The sequence below is a fragment of the Macrosteles quadrilineatus genome, unplaced genomic scaffold (genome assembly GCF_028750875.1).
Source record: "Macrosteles quadrilineatus isolate MER2022 unplaced genomic scaffold, UCM_ALF_1.0 Scaffold_4__1_contigs__length_99947679, whole genome shotgun sequence".
Taxonomy (NCBI): Eukaryota; Metazoa; Arthropoda; class Insecta; order Hemiptera; family Cicadellidae; genus Macrosteles; species Macrosteles quadrilineatus.
The window spans coordinates 86,537,594-86,548,902 of NW_026542597.1; the positions used below are offsets into that span (position 1 = coordinate 86,537,594).

Below are 11,309 nucleotides of genomic sequence, written 5' to 3' on the forward strand. Positions count from 1 at the left end.
TATACATTTTCTCCTCAATGAAGATCCTTAATCAGAAGATACACCTTTGGATGAGTGCACACAAAAGTTTCTCTTGGAGCGGTAAGAAATCATTTACAACATATCAGTACAATGGAGAAAGTAATCAACGCATAAAATGATAACTGTATAAGATTAATTTGCTTGCATTGTGAAATCAATCATTACAACGTAGGGTTGCGGATTGAGAACAAAAGCTCACATAAATTGATTTATTGAACCATGTGGAATCTACACTCATGTTTATTGAGCAAGTGCAAAACCGATTCTACTATTTTTTACATCAAACTGGGTGTAGTATTTCCTCATGAAGACTGTTCCGAAGCACAACACGGGGGTTGAACTGGGTGTCTCCAACCCCTCGAGAACTACGAAGGGAGTATAGCAGAATTCAGATTTGTTGATGACTGCCTGAAACAAAATAATTATGAGTAATTTGTCCTTATCCAAAGCGCTTATTTAAAATTTACAGTTGAATAGCCTCTAACACAAGGCGGCGAAACTAAAGTGGCAACACAGCTGTTCTATCAAACCGAAACAGCTGTTGTATTAATTTATAATGGAGATATGCAATGTTTATGTTTACACTTTTGTTATTTCTGTTGTTACCATGGCAATAGGCATGATATTGCCACACACCAACTCCTGGCCTTGTATTAGAGGAGGCTATGGTTAAATTCATACTTTTAAAGATTCAAAGTCTCGAGTTTAATAACTTATTGTTAACTATGTTAACTGTGCAACTGGTTGCCTATACAGTCAAACAACCCTAAGAAGGCACTTATGTCTGGCGTTCGACAGAGAAAAGGGTCGATTGTGTAGGAAAGTTATGCCTTTCAAACACATTGGTTTGCCACCGAAACACAAGCTACCTGAGACTTGCCCTCTTCACACCCCTGACGGTAACTTTCTGTGCGCACGGTCCACCTAAGTCGATTAGTGCGGTGACTGGTCGAATATAAGGAAGACCCAACAGTTACTTTGGGGGTGGTACCTATAGCGTTTTCACCCTATCTGTAAAGTGAGAAGGGATTGTAGGACTATACCACTGACACAATAGACTACTTGATATGGTAATCGTAATATAGCGTATTCCTTTTTTAATAGTTTTTTGTTACCCATGTACTGTTTACAACGAACATGTCAATAAAGATTATTGTCTATTGTCTATTGTCCTTATAGGGGAATTTGTTAAAATTAAATTATTTTTATTTGGGCGAACTTATTTAGCTTGAGATAGCTATCCCTTTAATAAACAACAGTTTCTTACTTTGCACAAGATTTTATAATGGAAGCTTTGTTATTACAATTATAAACTTTTGAAATGGTACAAAAATATCTTCACTAAAAGATGTAAAACCCCAAAAAAAAAACCATCAGCCAGTTCTTACCTTCTTTACATAATCTTTTGCTGATAGAGAAAGCAGTTGATTGTCCATTGTCTTGAAAGCAATATCCTTCAGTTTTTCAGTATCACTACACATCAGCTGGAAACAGAGAATCGATTACACAAATAGTTTTATTAGTTTTGTTCTTGGTTTTTAGTTCAAGTAAACTTTAAACATAAAACTTAATTTCTAATAGACATGTCATACTTTTATTGTTAAGCCATCCTTAGCCGAAAATAGTTTTAAGGCGTAGTTTGTTCAGTATTCAAGGTTCAATATTTTAGCGAATTTCCCATATAGGGAATAAGCTATTACCGTAGTACTCATGGTAAGACCTGGACGCGGGACGGATTTAATTTTTCATTTTGAGGTCCCTAGAGGCCAAAAACACCATCCATTCAAATTTATGTATATATATATATATATATATATATATGGGGTTTATGGGGTAAAAATATATCAATAGTATATTGATAAAATTTGGCAAATTTATTTATTTCATCCTATACTATTGACGTATGGTCAAAAACACTTTTTACCTTCCCCGTAGCAGCAAACCTAAGCACTCGTTAAATCTAATGTTATTTAAATAGGGAATAAATATGTCTTATTTATGGAAATATTTGAGCAAAAATATAATCAGACAAGTTGAAATACGCTTAGTCTGCAGGTTTGCTGCGGCGGGGGTATTTTATTTTTTGCTAGGCATATACAAAATTATGCATTTGAAATGATCAGATATTAAAACTAAATATAAACCCTTCTAAAAAACTAAATATTACTAAGGACAGAGTGCAAAATTATCCTAGTATGAAGAATAAAAGGAAATTAATATTTGTACATTCATTCTATCATTACGGTACTCTAAATACTATAAATAAAATCTAATTATAAAATTAAACATTGAATAAAAACAACAATAGACTTTAGACTTATAGAGTGTGGTTTGAGTTTCAGTAGCTATTTACCCAACTTTGAAACTATTATGACAAAATAGACCAATAATTACCCTAAGAATATACCAAACAATAATAATCAAGACAAAATTAGCAAAAATTTTTAGGTCCATTTTTATATTTCTATTTCAGTTTTTGAAACAATTCAAAAATAAAATCCTTAATTCGGCTCCTCATTTCATGTACTAAGTATTGTTATATAGCAAGGTACTAACTTACATTGGTTTAGCTCTATTGGTACAAGTAGCAAATTTAAACTTTAATGTTTTTGAAATCAGGGAGTTTATAGTAATAGCTTTGACTATTGATATAACCATTGACTCTGTGATATAACCCAAAAGGTAATAGTGTGTGGTAATAGTGGGAATCTCTGCTCCAAGGTATCACAACACAATCCATCCCTTTTCCATACCTCTGAAGACGTATCAATTTATATTATCTATCCTGATTTCAACTTTTAGGTAAACAAAAGATCTTACCGTGTAAGCGTCATGAACCTTATTGGTCACTCCCTCAGGATCTACTGCCTTCACGATAGACTTTATCAAGTCCGCAGAACCCATCAGGAAGTCTGATCCGGAGTCTACGATCCCCATACATCCTCTATTGCTCACCTCTTCATCCCCAATGTATATGCTGTCAAAACAAGGTGAAATCAATGGTTGATCAATCTAATATATAAGGTTTATTGTGTTTGAGTTGTATGAAGGAAGAGACAAGTGTGAAAAAAGTATTAATGATTAGATTATAAATCAGTTTAAATACTTAAGATATAAAGTATGCACAGGGTGTCCCGGAACTCTCTGGAACCCTTTTATATGTGTTCTTTAGGTAAAAACAATCCAAAAACACCATATAAGGAACAAATATACAAAAGGGTTCCAGAGAGTTCCGGGACACCCTGTATAATTACCCTTTGAGGAAAAACCTCCAGTGTTTAGCCTCCTTGCTCAGGGTTCCGACAAATATAAAATCTCCCTTGTGGTAGTTTGGGTCCACTCCTCCAAGTATGAGTTCATTCTTGGAGCTGAAACAAATCCATTTTTGCTATATCGCCAAACACAACTACGCATTGCTTATTTTTCAGTTTTTTTATGCTAATTAAAAACTTGTAAGGATACGGTCCATACCCTGGTCTTACTTATAACGACCTTTTGTTATGTTGCTTCATTATCGTTCTGTTGAGTGGTCATAGTGCTCGCCTAATTTAAAGGTCACCATTTCAATCCTGAAAGAAGCCAATAGCTTTTCCTCCTAATTACCATCACTGCCAATGTTCCACTCAGCTACCCAGATAATTAATGCTTTGTTTCAATAACATTAGTGATGATGAACTGTTTGTTAGTTAATGTGTGTGGCAACCTCTAAAATTTGTTTTATAAGTATAGGGATTTTTGTGTTATAATGAGGATAAAAGGACATAAAGGTACACATAATTAAATAAAAAAAAAACTATTATAGGCCCAATTGGTTAATAGCTTCAACTGTACTAATCTACAATATAGAATTTAATTACCCAAATTATATTGAAAATTATTACTCGGAGAAGTAGAGGGAAAACATCGGAGCTGGGAGAAGATCTTGCATGATCATGTTGTGAAGCGGACACATTAGGTAATGCCGATCATCTTTGGGACTGAGGCCAAAGATGCCGTCGAAATATGTGTAAGGCAAATCTTGAAGAAGAGTTGCTTCAATGATCATTTGGTTGTGGATTGTCAGATTTCCAAGCTGAAATTGATGGAAGTTGAGGATTATTGTTCTTTCGCACAGTTTTAAAACTGTAAAGATGTTTTTACATCAATAGCTTTGGTACATAGACTATTCATATACTAGTAGAGTCCCGCAAACTCGGCACTCAATAACCCGGCAGTCCGGATAACTCGGCTATCACCTGGCTCAGAAAATTATTGATTTTTTTAGTTAAATATGTATGTACAGAGTATACATTTTTTTTATTTCCTAAGGTACCAAGGATTTGTTGTACTATATCTGATGACTTTATACTGACGTATAATATAATGTAATAAAAATACCAATAAAAAAGGCAGTAAAAAAGCTTAAAAATTGTATTGTTCTTATTTTTAACCCTATAGTTCCCGATAACTTGGGTTTTCACAAATTCGGCACCCTTCCAGTCCACATTACGCAGAGTTTGCGAGACTCTAGGACCATAATTTTCTGTCTTTTATAGATAACTGTACAGACAAGATAATCAATAATATGGATATGGACAGTTGGTGTTAAAATTTAATTACAAAGTAACTTTGTAAAGAAGTGTTTTTGACTCCATAGAGAATTTTGAGGTTAATGGTATAAAAGTACTCGGAGACACGAAAATGACTCCTAAGGAGGGGAGAGATGCTCCGATGGAGGTGGTAAGGTACTCTACCCCCACCACTTGGGTACCATTCGGCGGGTACTTAACCGGGGTGTTTGGCACCGAGAAGTCAGTTGGGCCTCCGGGCCCGACCCCGCCGGATGGGCGTGCTGAGCCACCGGTGTGGAGCCTGATGGGCGTGTTGAACCCCGGGCACCGTCGGACGGGAGTTGAGCCCCCGACAACCTCGCATGGGCGTGTTGAGCCCGCGAGACACCTGATGGGCGTGCTGAGCCTAAGGTACGCTGAACGGGCATGTTGAGCCCCCGCTACCGTCGGACGGGCGTGTTGAGCCCCCAGCACCGTCGGACGGGCGTGTTGAGCCCCCGGCACCGTCGGACGGGCGTGATGAGCCCCCGGCACCCAAGGACCGAGGATTCCTGGGTGAAGGTGCCAAGGATCTAGACCGCGGACCCACACGGATATCTTTTAGGAGTGTCATAGACCACCGGGCCAGTAAGGGCGCAAGCAAGACTTGATTTAACCTCTGCCCAACCCCTGAATACGAGTCCGGAGACACTGCCTGGTAGGAGGACTACGGACCCAGGATCAAGATTGTATATACGATTGTACATAGAAACATATGTGTTAGGATAAGGATAGAAAGGAATAAAATGGAAGTTTGAGATACCCAGAGTCTTTCACTTATCGACCCTTACCACCCTTGATAAGGCCTAGTGCTCTGGAGGAAACGTCCTCACAACTTTATAAGTCTTTGATCAGTAATGTCATTGGGGTGATGATAGATATGTTACTTATGTTATTATACCTATCTGTCTTTACATTCTGAATGATGTGGTCTATGCACTTGCATTGGGTGTCCAAGCATTATAATTATAATTTGATAACTAAAACAGTTTCTCATTCACAGGTTTTTAGAAGACAAACAAAACATTGCTGTTAATTGTAAAAACAACATAAATAAATATAAAGCAGCTTTTTGATTGTTTTTATAAGAGTAAATAGAATGTAATGGTTGGATGAGAATTGAAAATATTTTTGCAGAATTTCTACAAAATTCAATATGAACAACTGCCTTAAATGTAAACTATTCATAAATCATTTTTGAACACTAGGAAAAGTTTTAAATTGAATGATATCTTATTTTTACATTTTTTACATAAACTTTGAGGTACTACATCTTTAGGTCTAGATGTCAACTTACTCTTACAACCTCCAATGCAGTTAGTCCTTTGATCCGTCCTGAGGCATATTGGTTGTCAATAGTCTTGTTTAACCTCTCATAAGTGTTTTTGACTCCCTAGAGAATTTTGAGGTTAATGGTACAAAAGTACTCGGAGACACGAAAATGACTCCTAAGGAGGGGAGAGATGCTCTGATGGAGGTGGTAAGGTACTCTACCCCCACCACTTGGGTACCATTCGGCGGGTACTTAACCAGGGTGTTTGGCACCGAGAAGTCAGTTGGGCCTCCGGGCCCGACCCTGCCGGATGGGCGTGCTGAGCCACAGGTGTCGGGCCTGATGGGCGTGTTGAGCCCTGGCAGGGTGTCCACAAAAAATTTGTCATTAATTTCCATGACTTTCCATGACTATCCATGACCATTTACCATTGATTTCCATGACTCACAAACTTTACCCGCAAATTATAATATAACATACACACACAAATAATACTGCCTGGACATGTTATTTTGCAGAAAATACTGAAATATGTAATAACAGTTAACAATGGAGTACGATAGGTACAACAATGAACTAAAACAAACCGAAAACTCATAAAATAATACAACTGTAATAAATTGAATTGTCAAACATTTGTGAAAAATCCTGAAAAATGCTACAACAGTCCGGGTTACGGCTGCCTAGAGCATTGAATGGTCCCCTCAAATCCATCCATAATTGAAAATTTCCATGACTTTCCATGACTTCTTGCCTATTTCCCTGACTTTCAATGACAAAAAATTTTTTCCATGACTTTCCATGACTATCCCTGACTTTCCACAATGTGGACACCCTGCCCGGGCACCGTCGGACGGGCGTGTTGAGCCCCCGGCACCGTCGGACGGGCGTGTTGAGCCCCCGACACCCTCGCATGGGCGTGTTGAGCCCGCGAGACACCTAATGGGCGTGCTGAGCCTAAGGTACGCTGAACGGGCGTGTTGAGCCCCCGCTACTGTCGGACGGGCGTGTTGAGCCCCCGGCACCGTCGGACGGGCGTGTTGAGCCCCCGGCACCGTTGGACGGGCGTGTTGAGCCCCCGACACCCTCGCATGGGCGTGTTGAGCCCGCAAGTTACCTGATGGGCGTGTTGAGCCACGGGTACGCTGGACGGGCGTGTTGAGCCCCCGGCACCGTCGGCCGGGCGTGTTGAGCCCCCGGCACCGTCGGACGAGCGTGTTGAGCCCCCGGGACCCGGGGACCGAGGATTCCGGGCCGAAGGTGCCAAGGATCTAGACCGCGGACCCACACGGAGATATCCTTTAGCACACTTATGTTATTATACCTATCTGTCTTTACATTCTGAATAATGTGGTCTATGCACTTGCATTGGGTGTCCAAGCATTATAATTATAATTTGATAACTAAAACAGTTTCTCATTCACAGGTTTTTAGAAGACAAACAAAACATTGCTGTTAATTGTAAAAACAACATAAATAAATATAAAGTAGCTTTTTGATTGTTTTTATAAGAGTAAATAGAATGTAATGGTTGGATGAGAATTGAAAATATTTTTGCTGGATTTCTACAAAATTCAATATGAACGCCTTAAATGAAAACCATTCATAAATCATTTTTGAACACTAGGAAAAGTTTCAAAGTGAATGGTATCTTATTTTTACATTTTTTACATAAACTTTGACGTACTACATCTTTAGGTCTAGATGTCAACTTACTCTTACAACCTCCAGTGCGGTTAGTCCTTTGATCCGTCCTGAGGCATATTGGTTGTCAATAGTCTTGTTTAACCTCTCATATGTTGACGACAGACTACTTTTGAACGAATTAGCAGAATCTGAAACATGTGAAATTTTCAACCTAAAAATACGGGATTGATAAGCTTTATTTTAAATATGAGTTTTGAAATGTTCCTAAAAATGTATTACTACAAGAGTTTGGCTTCAGAAGGGCAATAGAATTTTCAAACTGTTGGAGGATGAAATTTTCAGTTCTTATTCACAGTTTTGTATAAACGTTTACTGTTATTTGCAATTACACAATTTGACAAAATCTATAAACTGTTTTTAGCCAGCTGTATTCTGTTAGCTCTGAAAATGGATTATTTTATATCAAGAACAGTCTTCATTCTCCTATGTAAGATTACACATAGAGATTCAACAAGTTCGTCTGGATAGCTGAGTGCCTGTAGTGCCTGCTTTCAAATCTGAAGGTCCCTGGTTCTACTCCAAGCAAGATAGCAACTGGATCCAGATGCCATTTTCAATTGGCTGCCAATTTAAAAAAAAAAGATGCTTCAGAAGTGATAAACACGTACATAAAGATATCCCTAGACCTACCTGGATTCCCAACGTTGGAGTTTTCAAATATACACTTGTCTGATCTAACCCACAAGTCCGACGACCCTGTGTCAAAAATCATGTCAAAGATTTGTGGCGGAGTCCCAATCGAAATCTTCCCTTGGAACTGTCCCTGGAAGAAAACTGACTTAATTCAAACGCCTCCTTGTCTGGTACATTTATTTTTAAACAAGACTATGAAATTAAATTAAAAATATTTGTCTTTGTTTGTAATTCTAAAAATATTCAATCATAATGAAATAGTAAAAAAAAAAACAAGTTAATAAAAAAAAACTAAAGCTTTGACTATAGCTGTACTCTGCCTTCGGTGCCTTAAAGAATAAACTTTTCAGTTACATTACTGACATTGTACTACTGAAAATACAGTTTATTTCACCACACTACTGTACACATCCCAGGTATTAAAATAGGAAAATTGAAATTCTCTGAAGCCAACCTTTCAGTCAAGTTGCCTTTGTGTTTTTTTTTTATTAATTTAAATATATTTGTTCCTTACAGTCTATCTGTAATTCCCAGCACATGACCATATGTAAATCAAGATTGTTGCATTCTTTCATCAGGAATCACCTCTTATAAAGACATGATCTAATATATTTTCTCTCATAAAATAAACCTCTTTTGTATCAAAACCCTGTATATTTCCTCCCTTATATTTAACTACACCGCATATTTTTCATAAGGACAAAACATATACATAGGACTTATGTCTTTAATCGAAGACAGTTTATAAAACTACCAAATTCCTAACGAATATGTGAACAAACAACTTACGTTTATTTCGTTGTACTTTAGAGGAACTCTGGTAATGAAATCATTCGGAGGTTCAAGTTTGACATCCAAACTATAATAATCAAGTTCTTCTTTTGTAACCATGCTATGCTTCATATCTCTTATAAGTTCTTCCCTTTCCTCATGGCCTGAGAGAAACTGTGACATAGCTTCGACATTTCGTCTTCGTCTTTTTGCTTTAGTTGTGCTTTCTGGGGGATTGTTTTGTTCTTCGAGCATTTGCTTGTATATTTTCACTGCCCCTGTTGGTAACGGGCCATCGATTTTGAACTTTGGATTAGCCTTGATGAAACCTTGGTCGTCTTCATAAAAGTTGTCCTTTTCATTTGGATTTTCAGTTGTCGTTTGAACATTACTGCAAAAGTTAAAAACTTGTAGTAATGTTAATTGTTTATGTTTGAGGTAAGATCAAGGAGTACTCTTTTGAAAATTAATTTCAATATCTTTATAATGGTTTAAATATTTTATGACTGGTTTCTTTTGGATCTATTTAGAGTGAGTTTGAACATAGTCAAAAATAATTAAATATAAACTGTCAGCCTTGCAGTGGTTACCATAGGTTCTGGCACACACAGCTCGGAGTGCCATGTAGTATGGCCTACAAGATACGTAACTACATGGCGCTCCCAGTGGTGTGCGCCAGAACCTATGGTAACCGCAGCACAGCTGACGGTCTATATTTAATTCTATTTGTCTATGGTTTGAATAAAACTGCTTTCACACCGGATTTTGCACAAATCCACACAAAATTCACAAAACACAATCCAAAACAAAAGTACTGTAAACAGATGTTTATGACTTTTTTTGGAAAACAAAGTTTCAGTAAAAACCCCTGAAAATGGTTTAAAACATTGACATTTTTCCAATAAAACATAAAACCAGAGTTTTTTTTCGATTGTTTTGCAACAAGTACTGTAAACTGTCTAATCACAGCTTAATAATAGTTCTGTTTGTTTAACCATTTAGATCTATTTACATCTTCTCAGCAATCTGACATGTTTTTTAGAATTTTTTTGCACATTATTTATTTGTATATTGAGTTTTTTTTCAACCAAGACATATGTTCCATAATTTTTCAATTTTATAGGAATTGAATAATTTAAGAAAACATTAATGATCAAAGGAACCATATATGTTAAAATGCATGACTCAGAGTTGTAATTCTATATTGTTAAAACTTTAACTTTAACAATAAAATAAATATTCCTTATTTATGGCTTAAAATTTAAAATTGTATAATTATTTTGTGAGAATTCTATACAATACCTGATATAAATAATAAACAGAACAAATTTTAAAACCACAATCACTTTCATGTTTTGTCTCACTGTATTTTATGGGACTCAACAGTGTATAAGTTATATAACACATTGCTTATCTGTCCTTGTTGATTAATTTTAGTAACAAAATGTTTATGAATGTAATGTTCATTACAAAAAGTAATACTTTTATTGCAACCATTTAATGATGAATTTGGCAATCTGAAATCGCCAAAATCTTTATTACCGTACTAGGCAATTAAAACAGACATTTAAGTATTAGAGTACCGGTATTTAAATTGATGCATCATGTCTAAAAATATATATTTTTTTTTATACAAATTGAGAAACACATACACAAAATATGGCGACTTTACTATGTTTACTAAACAAAATATAGTACACTAAACCTGCAAATGTCTAAGAGCAATTATTTTTGACTGTACAGATACTACAGTGAATTAGACTTTCCAAATTTGTATTGAAAAGCAAGTTTTAAAATAATAAAGAATTTAGAATCCAAAGTCAAAATACAGCTCAAAATAGCCTTAAAAAAATTGTTTTTCATTGAGCAGACTAGATGATAAAACATAAATACTTTGTATCAAATACTAGCAATTTAAACATCTGGTATGCCTCATGGAATATCCCTAATGAACAATACCATTAAACAATCTGACATATGTTTCTGGTTAGGAAAACACTATAAATATATAAAAACAATTACTATAATTATGGAGTCGTAGATAAATTATCTTCACAATGTTGGCCAGACTGATATTTCCATAGCAACAAGGACAACAATGAGTTGTTTGGTCAATCAGCTGTTCCTTTTATTTGGATTTACTACTTTGAAGTTGTGTTGAGTGTTAATTTTGTTTTAACAAAAAAATAATATAAAACACTTATATTATTTTACTACTGAGGCAAAGAATCGAGTAGTGAAATGACAACTTTTGTATATCAGAATGGCTTACAAATATTGGCTTTACAATTTTATTGGTAAATTTCATTAGTAAT

The 11,309-nt window shown here is 36.1% G+C and overlaps 1 protein-coding gene across 1 annotated transcript; it reads right to left on the bottom strand.

The window, feature by feature from the left end:
* Positions 1-225: 225 nt before the first annotated feature.
* Positions 226-10,362, bottom strand: LOC128993112 (uncharacterized). The gene is made up of 9 exons (XM_054416869.1): positions 10,297-10,362; positions 9,013-9,385; positions 8,221-8,353; positions 7,600-7,718; positions 3,903-4,093; positions 3,276-3,389; positions 2,842-2,998; positions 1,410-1,505; positions 226-429 (listed from the first exon to the last, which is right to left on the bottom strand). The coding sequence occupies exons 1-9, from the start codon at positions 10,344-10,346 to the stop codon at positions 262-264; spliced, it is 1,401 nt and encodes a 466-aa protein (XP_054272844.1). The 5' UTR covers positions 10,347-10,362; the 3' UTR covers positions 226-261.
* Positions 10,363-11,309: the final 947 nt, after the last annotated feature.